Raw genomic sequence first — 20,395 nt, forward strand, 5'->3', positions numbered from 1 at the left:
AGGGATCTGTGTGAATTATACAGTATACATAGATGTATAATAGCCCTTATAGGCTTCTCCTCTACTTGTTGTCTTGATAGTTATTTTTTTTCCTACAGTATTCCATTGCTAGCTGTTCTTGTACATTTTTAATGATACATTTTTTCTCTCAACCAATTTCTTCAGACTTCTCTACCTTCCAAATGGATTAGTAGCTCATTTTCTTTTGCTGAAATATATCCAGTTTGACTGCTTTTTCTTAACGGTTAATAACTAGAGGTGGAGTTAAAGACTTCAGTCAAAATTGAATAAAAGGGTAATCTAGTTTATGTCTGTGGATGCAGAAGTCTTACATTTCATCATCATAATCCTTGGGAGGAGACACTGCAATGACCAAGTCAATCCAATCCTGTGGAAGAAATACTTAATCAATATGAGATGAAATTGATCAGGGAATGAAAATTACATTTTCAGAGTATGCTTTCTTTACACAGCATATTAAAAAGGTTGCTTGTTATGAAAATGTGGTATAAAAAAAAGTGAGCATACCCACCACTCTTTCCCTTTTTAGAATAAGCAACATTATGGAAAGTACAGAAAGATCAATTGCGCCAGATCAATTCAGTTCGTTCGTTCGTTCGTTCATTCATTCATATCCTGCCTTTGTTATTTTCACAAATGAAGGTGGCAAACATATTCAACACACCTTCTTCCTCCTATTTTCCCCATAACAACAACCTTGTGAGGGGAGTTGGTCTGAGAGAGAGTGACTGGCCCAAGGTCGCCCAAGGTGACTTTCACGGTTAAGGTGGAACTTGAATTCACAGTCTCTTGCTTTCTGGTTTGGTGCTTTAACCATTAGACCAAACTGGCTTCTTTGACCACAGCCACACATAGCTTCATGCATTGCCTCTTCTTTTTTCAGCTTCTCACATCTCTCTTCTGAGGTTTCATCAATTCTATCCAAGAACATCCTTCTTGGTCTTCTCCAGTGGTGGAATTCAGCCAGTTCGCACCAGTTCAACAGAACCGGTAGCTAATTTTTTGTTGCCCAGGCCCAGAATGGACTTCTGGAAGTGGCATCCACAAAGAGAACCAGTTGTTCACATATTTGAATCCCACCACTGGTCTTCCCCCAGCCCAGCACAAAGTAGTGTTTTGCACTTCTGAAATTCTGTTCATTTTGTCACTTTCATACCCTTCTTATCAGAATTCTGCCAAACACTTTCACAGGCAGATGTAACAAACTGTTCCCCCAGTAGTTTTTGCATTCACTCTTGGTATTTTTCTTTTCCTTTTGCATAAGGAAAGAATAACAGCATTCTTCCAAACTTTAGTAGCTTTCACATGCCCATTAAAGAATGGTCTTCATAAAACACTCTAATTTTTCTCTAGATGAATCATCTACATCCTTTTCCAACGTTCTCACATTAATCATTTTTTTTCATTCCTTTTTTCTGGACGCTAACATTTATAGCATTCATTTTAATGCCACTCTTTGCCTATTCCTTGCTTACCAACTGCCCCATTTAGTGACCATTCAAATCTACCACAGTGAAAAAAAAAAGCTTTGCAACCAATCCTCACATTTACAAACATTCAGGCAGTTTGCAACCAACATACCTTTATGACCATTGCAATATCCCACACTCATGTGATCACCATTAGCCTGTTTCTCAATTGGCTTGTGACAAGCAAAGTTAAATAGATCGACTTACGGAAGTCACAGTCATGTCATGTCTCTCTTAATGACTGCAGTGACTTGTTTAACAACTGAATGGGAAGTGAGGTCAGAACCTGTTATGTGATTTTTCCACTTAGTCATCATGGCACTTAGCAACAATATTGTTGGTCCCCATTGTGGTTACTTAGCAAGGACTACTTGTATCACCATCATTTTCACACAGATCTCTCAAACTGCTATTAACATAATCCTCCCATTCCCTCACACAAAACTCTAAAATACTTTTAACGTTCCATCGTCTGAATTTCATAGATCTTATTTCTACTTCCATTCATCTCACTGGAGGCTCCTTATTTAGCCCATTTTGCCAATTTTGATACAATTTATTTCCTCCAATAAAGATGAAATATTCTCTCTACCTCATTATTCTTTCTATCTCTTATTCTCTCTACCTCATTTAATCTAACATCTTCTTTCATTATGCCCCTTTTCCATTCCATTTGGGAGGTTAATCATTTTGCAAGTAGGATATGTATGTTTTTTTTCTAGCAGTCACTCCAGTTTTTTTACATTTCCTTCCATTGCTCGTTTTTCCCTAAGATCCACTTTTGATGCTTCTAAAAATGCTCTGTCCCACATTCAGAAGCTTTCATCTCTCTTGCATTGTTCACTAATCCCCTCAGTCTTTCATCATAAGCATCCCAACAAGTCAGAAGAGCATGCAATGTACAGACACACTTCATTCAGGAATACAAAAAGAATGGATTATGTGTCTGAAGCATTTTGCTTAAACAGAAATGAAGCAATTTTGAATCTCTCTCTCTCTCTCTCTCTCTCTCTCTCTCTCTCTCCCCACCCCTCTCTCTCTCCTTTGTCAAGAGCAATTTCTATTCTGTGCAGAGTCTTATTTGAGGAATATTATATGAATATATATAAAAGATCAATCACATGATTATAATTGGGAATTTCTTCTGAATAAGCATAGGTGGGATGGAAATAATACAGAATTATTCTGTATATATTATAGCTTCCATGTTTAAATAACTGGCCATATGAGTCTTTTGTTCTTTATTGGAAAAAAAAAGGAATTTGATTATTTGGCATATAATTTTATTTTCTGCACACCATCAATTATTTCATTATTTATCCAGTCTTAGTTTCTTGTAATTTAGTTAGAATATTTTTTTATTTTGAAAAATAATTAAAAAAACTAGTTTTTCATAAAATGTAATGACTGCTAATAATATCCATGCTTACTTAGCAAAGTTGTGTTTCATATTTTATTATTTCATTATAGGGTTTTAAGATGATAATAACAAACGTTTCTCCTAAAAAGTCATGTCCAACTCTAGTTTCTTAGCCAAGGGAGCCAGAATTGTCCGAAGATGCTTCCGCGGTCATGTGGCCAGCACGGCTATATGTCCAGGTGCAAGGAATGCTGTTACCTGGTACCTATTTATCTACTTGCATTTGCATGCTTTTGAACTCTCTGGTTGGCAAGAGTTGGATTGTCCCTACATTTGTTACCATTCCTGTATAAGGGTTATAAGAGCTATCCTGTGTAATACGAGTTATTAATTTTATCATAAATTTATCAGTAGGCTAGGAATGATTTATTGCCACGTCTTGGGAAAAATGGATATCCAATATGTAATTTTGAGATGAGACGCATCCCTTCCAACTTACCCCTCCCACGTTCCATGCTTTCGCAAGAGCTGCCCGAGCTTCATCCAGCTTAGCATCCAACAAAACCTTGCCATTTACAGCCATTATTTCATCTCCTTTCACAATACCTCCTGATAAGGGAAATAAAGGGCAAAGCAACAAGCAAATCCATATTATCTTTCTTTTACTGTTCTGCTTTTCTGACTTTTCTTCTTCCACAAAAATAGCTGTATAAGGTATTTTGTTTGGCTGCACAAGAAATGTTTTTCTGTAAGCAGTCATTTTTTCTACTAGAAGCTTCTTAAATTGAATTATCACAGTGTTAAATCATGACATATTACACTACCCTTATTTAATTGTGCCATTTATTATATGTAGTTCTTATTTATCTTCATTCTGGGTTAATAATGAACATTAAAACATATTAGTTTTCCAATCTCATTTAATTTACTAGACACCACAATAGCAATATCGTTGAAGTCATTTAGGGAACAGATAAAGGTAGGGTCCCTGGTGTTTTGTTCTAAAATAACAAATTTTATTGTTTAACTTTTATATTGATGCCTATATCAAATACATACATACATTACTGAAATGTCTAAATTTTGTTAAACATTTTGATATTTGAGTAGTTAGGAAGAAGTAATCACTTCCCAATGCACCAACAAATTAGATCATGCAACTTTGTTCTCATCATAAATTTTCCCAGAGTAATTTCAGAAAACTGGAGAAAACTCTAAATACTGAATCTTATTTTAAATGTAAATATTTTAGATATAAATTTATGCCAATCTGGGGATATAGTTTGGACTTCTAGAAAATGCCTAGCTAAAGCTAACTTTATTTAAAATGTGTTAAGATGCCTTATATTCCAGCTTTTTTTCTTAGTAGATACCCACCATGCTTGTCTGCAGCACCACCCTCATAAATAGCAGACACCACTACTTTTCCAATTGGTGAATCAATGCCGCCTTCTACTGCAAGGTCCAATGATCCTTCCTATTAAAAAGTTTGAAAAAATGAATATATAATATTTGTCAACCACTGTATCTTGAATTAAATATTATATACTTTCCTACTTATGTTATGAACTTACAAAATGAGTTCTCCTTCTCACTCTAACCCAGATTTGAAATTATACCCAGTGAGTATAATCTTTATGTGTTACTTTTCTATAAAAATGGTAGCAAGCTTTACAATATAAATTATAATAGAAAACATTAGATGGGACAAATGAAACTAACATAGTCAGCAGTGTTAACCAAAGAAAGTATTTAAAATCATATTAAGTCAAATAAGCACAGCAACATAGATGTGATTAAAAACCTCAGAGAACAAAAAGAACCTTAGCCAATTGTCCAAAAATTAAAGAATGGTTGTCCATCCTTATGCCATCTGAGAAAGATACTTTATGAATGACGCATCAGCACTGAAAAGGTCCCTTCTATTCTATTCTATTCTATTCTATTCTATTCTATTCTATTCTATTCTATTCTATTCTATTCTATTCTATTCTATTCTTGTGTTCATCCGTCACCCACACACTTCATGTATGGGCACTTTATCTGAACTTGCCCAGTCATTTCATAGGTTTTATTTGCTTGTTCTTTCAATAGCATAATATTCCACACCAACAAGACTGTAATAAAGTTCTGATTCAAAGTCAATGAATAAAGAAACAACTAAGCTGAAAAATGAAGCTGTCCTTCATAATACAACAACAAATGTATCATAGCTGCTGTTGAGATCAGAGCTTAATTTTCAATGTTTTATCTTTCCAGTGGGAAGGCTCATCTCTGAATTTTGTGAAATGGAATTCCTCTACTGAATGTAGCAATTGCAGTATAGTATCTATCTTCCATCATAAACAGTACCTTTTTTATATGAAGGAGTCGTACATCTTTTCCCATAATCTGATCTGGTGAAAACTAGCAAAATTAAACAAATGTCAGTAAGCAATCTCTATTACAAAAAGGGAAATACATAGATCCTACTTTATATTGAGATCATTCACTAGTCCATGTATCTCAGTGTTGATATTCCAGGGTTTATCCATCCCACTTGTACCAAAGTTACTGAATCAAAATCACCTTCCTATGAGGAAATATTACAATTGGGTGGCATTTTCCCCTCAGAAAGAAGGTGAATAAAGGGGAATCTTACAGAATAGTATAAAAATTTGATGTGAAAAATGTGTTAAATGTGAGGAGATTTAGAAATGGTAAAAGAAAGTGTTGCTGTTTTGCAAAATATATTTAAACTAGAGAATTTGCTGATACAGTGACAACTTCCAATTATTTATCATGTATGAAAGATATGGTTATTAAATTTCATGGCAGTGTTACATCCTGAATCAAAGGGAACATGCTTTGATAATAATTACTAGACAGCAATGCTGAAAAAGTATACATTTTGTATCCTTCCTGATAGCTTCCTGGGTACATTTGGATAGCCACTATGTCACCCAGCTGGATCCAGCATTTCCCAGCTGGATTGGCAGGATTTTCATCTAATCAAGCAAGGCTTTTCTTGAGTAGATATCATGTACTGAATGTGAGATGTTCAGCATGGATAGCATGTAAGTTATCACTAAGCCATAGGCCCTTCCCCCTTAGTGGTCACTTACAGTTCACGCTTCTTACCATGGTGTAGGGATCAAAGTCCTCCACATATTTTTGGAAGCCCTGAAAATAAGGATGGTAATCAAATATATGCATAATAGCTCTAAATAAAAATAATGATAAAAAGAAATGAAGTGAGAAAGAAAAGCCAGAAAGAAAGAGATAAATTGTATGTTCCTCCTGATATTAAATCATGCAAGCTTTTAAGGCTAGATCTACTTTTTAGAACACAAGAGTTAGATAATTTAATCTGAAGGTTTCCTGAATTTGTTCTTCACATTTACCGTAGATTGACCATTTATTTTAATCCATCCAACATGAAGGTCATGGGCTAGATAAATGTTGATTAAGACCTTTGTACTCCTCTAGCATAATTAGAGTAGAACATGTGGGAATTAAAAGCAGGACACTGGACTGCTGATTATCATGAGAAACACAAAGTGGAAAGCAATTGTAAAACATATTTATTTAACCCATCAACAATATTCTGTAGCAAACAAACATTGTTAAATCTCTGAAACATAAAACATCCTGTTTCACAGCTCAGCTGCTTTGCTCCACTGAACTTCCTGGGCAAGGAATTAAACTATGTTATGATATAACTGTAGCTGGAATCCCTTTGCTAAAATTTCAGGCCACAGCTATATTTAAAAGCTATAACTACAGAGGCCATAACTGGCCTTCCTATTTACAATAAAATCAGTGGGGCACAATTATTTTTTTTAAGTGTGTAGGAAAAATCCTTACAGCAGAACTAAACAGGATCAATATTTTTATGTAGAATAGTGCTGCTTTATTAATTTTAGTATGGCTTAATCATATCTAATTTACTCCTTGCTATCTCCTCACCTAGTGAACTCCAGTTCTATAGCTCCAATTTATCAGAGTCGTTCTTTGGGGAATAAATATGGTGCAGAGACTCCAAGAGTGCCTTGGATCTTCTCTATTGTGTTGTTACAGTGAGGACAAAAGGGCAGAGGGGATGTGAGGAGGTATACTTTATTTGAGAATGGGACAACTCGCCACAGACCACTCACCACAGCTGTCTTACCACAGCTGTCTCACCATGGCTATCTCACTACAGCTGACTCACCCTGGCCGACTTGCTGCAGCTAACTCACAATGGGACAACTTGCTGCAGGACAATTCAGCATGGGATAACTCAAAAGAGAGACAAATAGAATTGTAGCTCACCCCTGGCCTTGAGGATTTCTAACTTGCGAAGGCCCAAACCTAAAGCAAGACAAGGCCTGCTGCAGTTCACTTGTCCCTCTCTTGAGTTATCCTGTGTTGAACTGTCCCTCAGTGAGATGGCCATGATGAGTTATCCCGCAGCAAATTGGCTGGGTGAGTCAGCCAGGGCAAGTCAGCCTGGGTGAGTTGTCCTAGACCAGTGATGGCGAACCTTTTAGAGACCGAGTGCCCAAACTGCAACTTAAAACTCACTTCTGCATCATCAGGTGCCGGGTGGGTTTGGCCCATTGGGTGGGTGTGGCCCATTGGGTGGGCGTGGCTGCAGTGGTAACGGCAGACTGGGTGGGACTAAAAAGTTCAATCAATCAATTCCAACTTTGCAAGATCTTTTTTTTTTCCCCGAGAAGTTGAAATTGACTGATTGATTGAACCTTTTTTTTTTTTGCACACGGCTGTGGAGGCCTAAAGTGAAAAGGTTTTCTAAAACCCAGCTGAAGGCCTAGGACTGGAGCGATGGCGCGCGTGTCCACAGAGAGGGCTCTGAGTGCCGCCTCTGGTACCCGTGCCATAGGTTCGCCACCACTGTCCTAGACCAAGGGTAAGCAACCTTGGCTTTTTTATGACTCATGGACCTCAACTCCCAGAATTCCTGAGCCAGCCAAGCTGGCTCAGGAATTCTGGGAGTTGAAGTCCACGAGTCATAAAAGAGCCAAGGTTGCCTACCACTGTCCTAGACCTTACTTATTTGGATGCGCTACTATAGATCTTTTCCCTTCCATTGATATAAACAGGAATAGATTAGTATGCTGGTTTTTGGACTGCTTTGGGAGTCTCAAAGGAAAAGAGGGTTTTGAATCAAGTCCCCAACCTGACCTTCTTCCTCTATCACCAAAACTGACAGAGATGAAAATGGTAGTTCCCAAGTTTCCATGCCCCTTTATAACTGTGTCCCCTTCATTGCTTATGGAGAGAGAAAGCTACAACATCTAATGATCTCTAGGATGATCTAATGATGTCTATAATTTAAAAAAAAAACAAAACCTTGGCTTCTTTAGTTGGTCTAGAACAATTTTCTCCAATATTTTGCTGTAGGTTTTGCTAATCAAAATCATGTGAACAATCAGTTAAAAGAACATCGCAAAAAAGAACAGCACATAACAGGTTATATAGGAACTTAACATACATAGCACTAAACTTAGATGTCTTCCTGATAACTGCTTGTTCAACATGAAACAAATTCTTAAATCTATACAATCCTTTTGTTCCTTCTAAAAAGTCATTAATATCTATAGCCCTTGGTAGGTGCAATGGAATGCCTTAGGGCAGGGGTGTCAAACTGCCGGCCTGCGGGCCAGATGCGTCATATGGAAGCCACGTCCACCCCAGCTCCGGCAAGGGGAAAAAAGTCACGATACGTCACAACATGTTACGTGATGCGGCGAGTTTAACACCCCTGCATTAGGGGCATTGAGCAAAGAGCAGGTGAGATGCTGCCAGGAAACAATCAAAGAAGAGGGTCAGGAGCCTCAATCACATAATAGACATAGAAAGAAATTAAGAAAGAACTGAAAAGACATGCAAAATTGATGTCAAACCCTCCCAGATAAACCAAGCAGGAAATAGGACTTTATGAAATAATTCTATTTTATGGTAAGGCTACACTAACAGAATCTTGCAAGTCTGAAATTACAAACTTCCCACCCACCACTTTTAAATCCCTGATCCATTAGGGCAGGTCCTTTCTTAGATTTGTGTGATGGTTAAGCAATTAGGCTTCCTGCCTCTCTTCTCTGATTGCTTCCTGGGCAGCTTCTCCTCTTCTATTTCCTCAAGGCCATACTGCATTCCATTACAACATGGAACTGGATGTTCTACACACCTACCGCCATTTTTGTCTCAGTTTCCCCCTTGTTAATACCTCTAGGCCTGGCAACATACATGGAGATTTCACAATAGCATGGATGCAGCAATGGTATCTTGAGAGCAAGGATAAGCAAACATTCCTGAGGCTCCCAGAATCAGCATCAAGTAGGTCCAGCTCCTCCCAAGAAAAAATGGCTTTTGTGAATCCCTCACTTAATTCTTTCCTACCTAGCGTTTTTTACCCAGTAAGAATCTTTGACAGTTGGGCATGGGTTCAGCCAGCAACTGGTTGGCATAATCTGAGGTGTGATATGCTATGCAGACCACAGGCAACTGAGCAGGGACTGAATAGGCTGATTGGGCAGCAATTAGGCTGTGGAAAATAAGGATTGAGAAGGATCCCAGTCAGCCCCTGCTCAGTTGCCTGTGGTCTGCCTAGCACACTATACCTCTGAATATGGCAGCCACAGTTGCTCGTGAAACATCAGAAAATCTTCTTTCTAGACCAGGGTTGTCAAACTGCCAGCCTGTGGGCCAGTTGCATCATATGGAGGCCGTGCTCACCCCAGCTCCGGCAGTGCAAAAAAAGCGCAACATGTTGCGACACATCATGTGATGTGGCGAGTTTGACACCTGTGTTCTAGACCAGAGGTCCCCAAACCCCAGTCTGTGGACCAGTACTGGGCTGTGGCATGTCAGCAATCAATCCACACAAACAAGCAAAGCTCCATCCACGGAATGCAGGCAGCACACAAAATTACATACCCTCCGGTCTGCGGAAAAACCTCTCTCCATGGAATTGGTCCCTGGTGCCCAAAAGGTTGGGGACCTCTGTTCTAGACCATGGTCACAAAACCCTGAAGTCCAACATTGCCCAACAGATACTAGCCATGAAAGCCTATACCAACCAGTAAACCTTTGACAGTCTTTGAAAAATCAATCTAAGCATTCTTTGTCAATTAGCTAAGAATACTAGAAAAGCTAAGATGAAAATAGAATATACTCTTTTACAAAATCCAACCTTAAACCTTACTACCACTGGAAAAGACAGCTGCAATCGATTTACTAATATGAGAACTCATCTATGCCACGCCACCTTGGCCATTCTGGGTGGATTCATGCAATCCATCATTTTCCTCATTTATTACCAAACCACATTTTCTGAACAATATCAATTAATTTCAACAAAGGATCCAGTAGAAATAAGATAGTATTGAATGGAAAAAAATATTCATATTCCTTATGTTATATTATATTTGAATGAAAAGGTCTAAGAGTCACTAGTAATAATATCAAATGACTGAAGAATTTACAGCATCAGATCTTTTTGTATTCATAACCAGTTTCTTCATAATCTAGCAGAGCTGCATGCATTCACTGAAAAAAACAGCTTGCTATTTGCATCTTTATCAGTATCATGAGACAGAAACAAAAGATAAAATTCTCACAGCTCACTAATATCACACATATACTTGATAAGGAAATAGTATTTTACTTGTTTTTTGTTAGTTTTAAATGATGAATTGTAAACCACCATCCTTTTAAACATCTCTTGAGGCTGAAAAGAAAGAAAAACAACTCACTGAATGATCAGCTAGTTCATTAGCCATGCATCGCTCCACTCCTTCATGCTCACATGCATTTGAATGTCTTTCAGTTTTACATTATCTATTCAAAGTTATTTGGAATTATTAGGAAAAGCAGTCCTGTAGGATGTTCATGGTTTTCAGAACTGTGAACAGGCAAATAGATGATGGTTATAAAAGCCTGCTCTTCTGGACTATTCCAATTTTTCATGGGAAAAGCTCTAGAAAGGAAAGGTAGGAAGCCAGGTGACAACCATCAATGTTTAACTGAATTCTTCCTTCACCTGAGATCCATTAATATCAGGTTGTCCTGTAAGAAGAATCTCTAAAGGAAAAAGAAAGAAATAAGGCTGACTCAAAGGCGTATATACGTTTGGACAACTTTCTGCAGTTTTCTTGGCCATCTTCTCAGAAATAGTTTGCCACTGCCTGGGTCTGAGAGAAAAGGATTGGATCAAAGTTACTCAGAAAGCTTCCATACCTAATGGAGAATAAGAACTTACAGTCTTTTGGCTTCTAAGCCAGCACCTTTAACCACTACACCAAATTTCCACACACTCCCAAGTACCTTATTTAGGCACTTCTTGAAATTGTATTTTTACCATCCGTTCAAAATTTGGTTACAGTTGCCATCACAGAACTTATTCTAATGCATATCCAAGCATAAGCATTTTAATTATAAGATTTTTTTCAGAAGACAGAAGCACTGAAGCCCTTCCAACCCTGAGGTTCTAGGCCACGGGTGTCAAGCTCGATCACGTCACGTGATGTATCATGAACTTTTTTGTCTTTGCGGAGCTGGGGTGGGTGTGGCCTGTGTGTGACACATCCAGCCAAGGAGTTTCAGCTTGATACCCCTGTTCTAGGTTAATGAAAGTTTTAGCAACTTCGCAGATTTTTGAACATGCATCTAATGATTCAGTGTTAGGATATATATAGGACATATATTGGCATAATGTGCATGAGGTACAAACTAAAGAATAAAATGGCCAAAACTGTTGCTAGTGTTGTTATACACTAGCAAAAAAACCCTGTCCAGTTAAAAACAATTATATTCTGGAAATATTTCACAATGGTTTATTGAAAATAAATCGTAGCTGTGTTTTCAGAAGCTCATTTTGAGTAACTGGATGCATTTTTCAATTTATGCTTTCTATAAAATGAACTAGAGTCTCCTTTCATTAATCTGACACTGAATAATAGAGCCTTAGAGCAAATTCCATTTCTTACAGCAGGTTTATCCTTATCAGTTCCATGTATCATTTCATTACGTGAGTCTGGCGCGTGCTCTGGCCAGGGAATAATATAAGAACTTTAAATTCAGAATCCCCTGGCAATGGTAAAGAAGTGAGGCTGGATAACTGTCTGTCAGCAGATGTGTTAGAATGGTAACTTAAGTTAAATGTGCTGATGAAGCTACACCTAAATTGAAACAGTAGCTCATTTTCTTGCTTTAAGCTATTTGAAGAGTGTAAGTAAAATCAGGAAACAAAAACCTATTTAAATTGCAGATTAAGCTCTTTTGATATTGCTTCCATCAGCAAAAATATTAAAGAGGCTAGAATGTGATATTCTGAGAAAACTACAAAATCTCCAATAATCTGACTGAATTTATTACTGATTTATTATTACTTTCATTCTCTCCACTCTCTGCTTTGACCAGCAGGAAGAGTGTAAATCTAGCCAATGTGTTCCTTTTGTCCAGGTCTTCTGAATCATTTGGAAAATTAAAACAATGGCCATCAGTCACCTAATGGGTTTCCTGCTGAAAATCTCTGCTAAAGATCAGGTAAACTCACAAGGGCTGACCAGCAAAAGAATGGGCCCAGAATAATCTGGCACATTATTCAAGAACTTATGAACTCTGTAATACTAAATTATTATTGAAATGTTCATATTAAAATATATATATTAAGAAAAGAAGTACTTTTTACAGTCCCAATTTATTTTTTTAGCTTTTCTTCCTAAATATGCAGAAGGACATTTATGGAGCCTGAGAAACAAAAATGAACTTTTCCAACATGGCAAAAGCCAGATGGGGTTTTTCTCCAATAAACCATGCATAAATAGGTCCATCTATTAGGAACTCTATCAGAGGACCAAGAGGTTCACAGAGTCTACTTTGATTATGCACAGATAAATTGCCCAGAGTCACTGGAAATTGGGCAAGATATAATTTAATTGATTAAATTATTATTAGTAATAATAAATTAAATATACATTAATTTAATAATGACTAACATCAGCTAAAGAAATGGCAGCTGTGACTACCGATTCCTGGGAATTGATTATAATATAATTATTCAGTAATATTATATATACTAAATCTTATAAAATATAAGATATTGATATAATAATTTTGTACATCATTACATAAATATAATACTGTTTTTTGGTAAGTGCTCAGTGTGCCAATAGCTACTGGTGGGCCCAGTGATTATTGGCACACTGGGTGCTATGCCAAAAAAGTATATATTTTATAAGTATGGCACTTATAAAATCTATGCATTGACAAAATTTCCATCTTGGAAATTATACTATACTGCTTGGATCTGCTTGGATACTACATCGATACATTACAACATCCTAGGCACTTGGGAAGAACTTGAATGATTACAGAATAAGAACAAAAGAGCAAACTTGACTTTCTCTTTACTAATACATATAATCTATACATAATACATATAGAGATTATAGAGATTAGAGGTCTCCAAGTAGAGGGTGGATAGTCATCTCTAAGAGATACAGCAGTTGATATTGCATCAAGCAGGGGGTTGAATTAGAGACCTCTATTATCTCTTCCAATCCAGCGATTCTGATATATAAATATATACACACACAGGAAGAAGTAGAGTACGCTAGGAAACCTATTCTGAGTGCCAAAACTTCATGTTTTACTATGTAGGATAGGGAGAAGCAGAGTTAATGAGGAATTAACCAAGCAAACGTACGCACAATGAAAATTTGATATACATTTGAGATGCCTGGAGAAGCTCCCCCTTTGTAACATTTTACAAGGTTAAGTAAAATCCACAATTTTTTCAAGTCTTCCCCCTATTATTTCCAAACCCAGGAAGAAAAATATCATCACCTCATGAAACTAAAGCTTAAGAGGACAAAAAACAGTTGGCATCAATGAAAGACTGTTCCCTCCAAGCTGGTCATGTTTAACAAAGAACTGTGAAAGGCAGCAGGTGAAGAACAGATGGTGTATTTTTCCCTCCCCAGTTATGTTCCTTAGAAGCAATCTACTACAAAGCTAAATCTAGAAGAAAGATTCCATTGATCTCAATCAATATCTGAAAATCTGGAAAATAAATTAAGAATTTATTGTTCCATGAGGCCAGATATAGTAGTATCCATCTTGACAAGGCAAAGTATTTCTGATTACAACTGGCAATTGAAAAATGGAAACCAAATATTTGCTAACTATAGTAACCTTGAGATGATATTTCATTAATTATTGAAAGCATTCAAATTATTTAGCTGTACTCTTAATTATAACTGAATGAACTGAATAAAAGGCATATGAAAGGCTACAATCAGAAATGGTAAACCACAGTCTGATAAATTGGGTGATAATGTTCAGTTTTGCAAATTAAAATGACATAATCAGAAGTGTTTTAGTGGGAAACGGATCAATTAATGCTTAGTTTTTAGTCAGCTCTAGTTGCACATTGATTTTATGCTAGAATAAATTCTTAAAATGTCAGTTCATTTTAAATATATTTTCAAATATTTTGCTTCAGAACAGATTTCATGGAAATTGAATTTCTCTTTAATTCATTTTTTAAATTAGTCTACACAGGTGAAAATAAGATCCCTATTTCAGTCCAAAGGACAGTTGGTCTCTTCAGCTTTGGAAACAGAAGCCAAAAGATAATATACTTAGCACTACATCAGGAGGATAATTGCGATTTTTTTTAGTTTACTGGTAGGATAGCCTTAAATGATATAAAAACGTCCTTTCAGCTGTTTATGGATAGAACAAGAAATGGTCTAATTAATAAATATAGAAGACCTTTCATTCTATTTTTATTTTCTATTTTATTTCTATATTCTATTTTATTTTCATTCTACTTTTCTGCTTGCCTAATTCTACATAGATATTAATACTTAATGCTAAATTAAGTATTGAGTAAATTAAGTATTACAATATAGAAAGCTTGGTTTATTCAGTTTGTATCCTAAGTAAAACTCCAAATGTGTGCAGTATCTCCTATTCTTACTATACTATTTTTCCAAGAAAACTGGAGGGAATTGTACAGATATGATTGAATGGAAAAACATTTTTATTCTTAGTTCTGCATTTTAAACTTTTGTTTTATGATCTATTTTGCTTGTAGTAACCACAGGGGAGATGATAGGAAGTGGTTTCATATTATGTGTTAGTGGACACATTGAACTTTTGGTGTTAAAGTTTTTGTGATGATTGGGTGGTGGAAGAGACAATAAAGTATGGCAACATTGGGCATCTTCTGCCAAGACGGTGGCAACAGGAGAGACCTAAAGGATTTGGGAAAGCCAGGTGGAAGGGCAAGTCCACGAGAGGCTTTGATACCAATTTTGGAATCTAAGAATGCCAATACTTTTATGGCTACAATAGGCTGGTAAGTGACCCTTTTAAAAAACTAATGTCTTTAGTTATTTAATGAAAGTCCATTTATCCCCTTATTCCTACGCTAAGCAAGTGTCTGTTCTGTAGCTTCATTCCACCCAGTTGCATTATTTTATAGACTTAAAGAATTTCTGAACCCTTGAAGTTATTTAACATGGGCTACAGAGCAAAAGGATAGTAAAACAAAAAACAAAGCATCCACAAGGAGATTATGCAACAAATTCAACCAAATGCTTATTGTGCAAAACAAAAGTGTTTAACATATTTTAATTTTTAAATATCTCTTAATTATCCAGTGCATATTTAAGCTAGAACCACAGCAAGCAAAGTTGGCAGTGATAGTGGGACAGCTGGTCTCCTATACATTCAAAGCATGCAGAATATATCAGCATAGACTTACCAGTGCTTCTGATTTGGTTGTTGGTCTGACCACAGTATTGTGGTCAGGATGCACCATAACTGGTTTGGACACTATAGGTACAGCTGGATGACGCTGGGCAGGGGTGCCTGGAGTAAATTGCTACAGGGGTTCCAATGTAAGAATGTTACAGAAAGGATGTGTATATTTTATGCAGACCAAACACTCTTTTCTGGGTCCCACTAGATCACACACTTAATAAGATGCTCTGTCCAATCTCACCAGACAGGTGGATCCCTCAAATAAGTAGGTCCTATGCCATAACATAGGTGTAACCAGCATCTCTAATTGCCCTCAAAAACTAGTAATCACTGCTGATTGCTCTGGGTTTGTCAATACAGTACTTTCTTTTCTACCCTCTAAATCACATCTGTCAATAATCAATGCTACTCACCCTGAATCATGGACTATACTTAAGATATTACCTAGCTCTTCAGGTAATATCAGGCTAAAAAAAGTAATATAATTTATAAAAATGCTTCCATGCAGCATACTGGAAAAAATGATGACATGACAGAGAAAGTAATTAAAATGCACTTATGTAAAGTTATAAAAATGAGAAATACTTTAGAACAGAATCATACAAGGTAAAAGACACAGTGGAAAATGTTTTCATATCTTGATAACCTGAAGCAGCACCAGAGAATTGTGAGTGCCACAATCTATCTCATACCTTTGGACTGGAAAGGTAGGTTTGCTTGCCACGTTGGGCATTAACTGGACCAATCTTTCTTTCTTGGCAGTTTTTCATTTGCCAGTCATCCAGGGAATCTTCCGCTCCCCGAGGCTGAAAATTGTGGCAGCCAATTTTTTCATCCAAAGGAGTGGACTTTGGACAATGGAGAGTGCCAGCAGTCTGCATGGAAGGATGAATGGGTGGTGGAGATGGTGGCGGCAAAGGAGGTGATGGGACATGTACCCAAGGAGATGGCGAGGACGATGGAATCCATGAAGGTGAATTAGGTATTGGTGCTGATCCCTTAGTAGCTGGAATATTTGGTGGAGAAAGTGGATAAGCTACTGAGGCTACAGGCACTGTATGGGGTAATGGAGGCAGAGGTGCTGGGCGTTTTGAAAGCTTGCCAGTATTATCATTTATGCTGAGATCATCAAGGTCAGTGGTATGGAGCTGCAAGCCACCAGCAAACCTTCGCACAGATGTAGCAGAAGCAGAAACAGCAGGACGTACACCTGTTTTCTAGTATAACAGATTTATTTTAATGCAGCACCTGCTTAAAATGGCTGAATACAACTCCATTACCAGTACAAAAAAGCAAATAACTAGGCTCAAAAACCCAATTCCTATAAAACAATCCTTATTATGGGAGATATTTTGTGTAGTTGTTCCACACCAATAAATAAGAATTTGTATTAAAGGAAACCGTTATATATAAGACAACTCCTATAACCAAAGAAACTTTGGTTATAGCCAAGGCAAACAAAGGTGGCAAAATGGAAAGAAAGTTGCAGCTTCCCATGGGGTAAGTTGCAGCCTCTCCTTAATCTATCTTGAAGACAAAACTGAGCTCTGCTTTCTTCTCAGCTAAGGGTCACCTTGTCCACCTCCCCCCATCCTTGTAGGTATACAAGGTACAAAATGGAGGGCTACATGCACCCCATAAGCCACAAATTTGAGACCTTTTATCTAGGTCATTCCTAACAATAATGATGTGGGTCTTTACTGAATTAAAATGGATGTGTCTATTTCTACATAAGATCTGAAACATTTCCCCCCCATTATAATTGCCTGATAAAACAAGTGATTTTACTACAGATCACACTGTAAGCTACATCTTAAAAAACAATTTGTAGGATTACAAAACAAATATTTTACAGGGTGGATGAGAATCTTATTTTACCTCAGGAGAATCATTCTCCACCGAGGAGATTTGTTCTAAACGTGTTTGACAGAGCTTTTCCACCCAATGCTGAGTCTTTTCTGATTCTTCTAAATCTTCTCGTTCAGTCTCAGACACCTGAGAGTTGCACCATAATTTTAGGAGAAAATTTAAAGTTTGCATTTATAGATTTATATTCAAAGGCACACTTGAAATATATTTTGGCAATAAAATATTGTGTGCAGATCTAAATATTTTTTGCAATTCATCTACTGCAATCTTAGCAAATTCCTGAACATGTCTTCATCCTGTGATAAAATTGGCTGATTTACCCACACTGATTCCCAGATTCTAATTGATTCACTTATCTCAATAAGGCTTGATGAAATAAACGGGGTTATATATGAGTTGCATTGCCAATTTTTTTTTATCATTCAGTGATTTGCAACTGAATATCTGTAAAAATCTGGCATTTTCTGGAACTCTTCCAGTCTCATGTCATTAATTATCGTTGGGGCAGATGGAAATACAGTAGAAACCCCAAATATATGGCAGATGCCTGGTTGCTTGGTATAAACAACTGTTAACGGCTCCCCCATCCACACACTATTTTAGAGGTGATATTAAAGTTTTAGCTCTGTCTATTTCACACATATAAGTCCTTGCCCTCCCCCCCACCTGTCCATGTCGAGCCCAGAGGGCTTGACAAGTCATCCTTGGATCACATTTATCAAATATTGACCATATATATGAGTATAGTCTCCACTGACCATTCTACTAATTCCTGTGGTAACAAAGTGTCAAACGCAAGAACAAGGATTCTCCAATTCTCCAAGTATTTATTCCTAGAGAACATAAAAGCATGACTAGTTAAGTCTGCTCACTTATTCTTCCCGTTTGGAGATAACCCATGCTATTATATGTGAAAAAAGCAGTATCAGTTTGAAGTATATAAGAAAGGCATGGGGGAATCCATTTTCAGAATAGAATATATATGGCCGTCATGTTCACACAGAATGGCTGACTTATTTAATAAGCTGTCCCTCAAATTAATGGTCATCGGTTCAAACAATACACTAATGAATGGTTGTTAGGAGGAAGACCAGGAGACAGTCACTACATTTTTCTTGGCTAAACAAACCAAAATCTCTGGAATGGTACAATCACATTTGGTGGCATCATGTCAGATATGGAGGGATTTGCTATTCTACTCTTTTGTACCTCTTTTTATCTCAAATAGCAACAGGTACCTACGTGTGAAAACTGAAATGGTAATGGTGAGTTCCTATAGTAGCCCTGATTTTCCTAAGTCTCTCCTTCATTCATATGGACACAGGATGACTGTTGGAAAGAGGGAAAAGCAATGCTTGCTGATTTTCCTATTCATCTGAACATCTGGAAAGGGAGAGTTTTACTCCCTATTGTCATGGAATCTCTCCACTTTACCAAAGTCTTTTGATATACAACACCAAAAAAATTGTACCATGTTATTCTATACATCCGCTCGCAAGTATGGAAAGATGAGTTGGTCTTCCAATAAATCTAAATGCCAAATCAAATACATTTCAGAACCACATTACTTTAATCATCTAAGGAATTGGTTCACCTTTACATATAGGGTTTGAATTATACTGTGATATTATGTTGATAATCTACAGCTTTTAACTCATGTTTTCCATGCTTTGATAGCTAAGTCAGGTTAGTTAATATTCAACCTCAATAATGCATTTAAGTATACACATGTTCTAAATACCCAGGAGCATGCATGTTTTTCACTCTTTTCATATGAGAAAGAAAGGTATACAGATCACCAAAGAACATACCTCTTGAACCAGTCGGCTGATTTTCAATTGTTTTTCTCTTTGCAACTTCTCTTCTTTTTCCTTGAGAAGTTTTAGCTCAAATTCCAGTTGCATTTTGCTTTTTTTCTGTTCATTAAGACTGTCACTTTTTGCTTTTTTTCTTTCTTTACCTTTCTGGATTTTGTTATATTAATATTAATTATACATGTATATTACTAATGTGCCAGAGTTTCTCCTAGATAACTGACACAATCATCCAGTTACTATAGCAAGGCATAAAAACCAACCTCATAATGAGTAAAATGAGCATGAAATTACCAGGCATGGAGGGAAAGCTAGAGATAACGAGATTCAGGCAGAATCCTTCTCCTTCATGCATACCTGTTATAAATTTCCCTCTACACTGATTTGAAAAAATTATCCCAAAGATCTACAGTTTTGCATGCTTTTAAGGAACAGGTCCTCATATAAGTAATGGAAGCATTCTGTCAGGCAATATAATGCACAATGCAAAATGATAAAGCCATAAATTGCACAAAGATCAAAACCAAAATTAAACAACACACCAAAACCCTTCAGTGGCAAACAAACTACTTATTTGGAATTTCACTGAACTGCTTAAATGTCTCAGTTTGATAATCTTAATATGAGTTAATAAAAGCCATTGCTTTTAATGGACTTAATGGAATTAGCTTCCTGGGAAGCAATGTCTATGATCTTAAAGAGGAAAGAATATTTGCAGAGATAAGCCACTTAGCGTCAGATGACTGAAATGGCATAAACCAATAGGGTTTACTTCCAAATAAGAGTATCTGCATTATTTACAGTTCCGCACACCACAAAGCAGAAAGTATTTGAGTAGATATAAAGTATACTAGAAGATAGTAAGATAGTGGTTTTTTTATTCACACAGAGGAGTGAATAAAGCCTGCCCTCCTTTAACATCCCCTTGCATTATTAAAAACCTATTCTTGAGGACTAAGATTCTGCCAATTAACATGGGAGAAAGAAAGGGAAGGAAGTTAAGGAATAATTGTCTCTGTTTGGGACAGGCACCTATGCAAGGACAGAAATGCTTTTCTACACAACAGGGCTTGATATAAGTTATTCTAATACATGCAGGCCTT

The 20,395-nt window shown here is 36.8% G+C and overlaps 1 protein-coding gene across 1 annotated transcript in view; it reads right to left on the bottom strand.

Annotated features, from left to right (window-relative positions):
• Nucleotides 1–20,395, bottom strand: part of USH1C (USH1 protein network component harmonin) — a 45,831-nt gene that overhangs the window by 2,507 nt on the left and 22,929 nt on the right. The window contains exons 15-19 of the mRNA XM_015826935.1: nt 5,971–6,012; nt 5,203–5,256; nt 4,228–4,327; nt 3,350–3,459; nt 333–388 (exon numbers count right to left, since the gene is read on the bottom strand). Of these exons, the coding sequence (XP_015682421.1) occupies nt 333–388; nt 3,350–3,459; nt 4,228–4,327; nt 5,203–5,256; nt 5,971–6,012 (362 nt within the window). The remainder of the gene's footprint in view (nt 1–332; nt 389–3,349; nt 3,460–4,227; nt 4,328–5,202; nt 5,257–5,970; nt 6,013–20,395) is intronic.

Source organism: Protobothrops mucrosquamatus, unplaced genomic scaffold, assembly GCF_001527695.2.
Source record: "Protobothrops mucrosquamatus isolate PMUCROS unplaced genomic scaffold, P.Mucros_1.0 scaffold3389, whole genome shotgun sequence".
Classification (NCBI taxonomy): Eukaryota; Metazoa; Chordata; class Lepidosauria; order Squamata; family Viperidae; genus Protobothrops; species Protobothrops mucrosquamatus.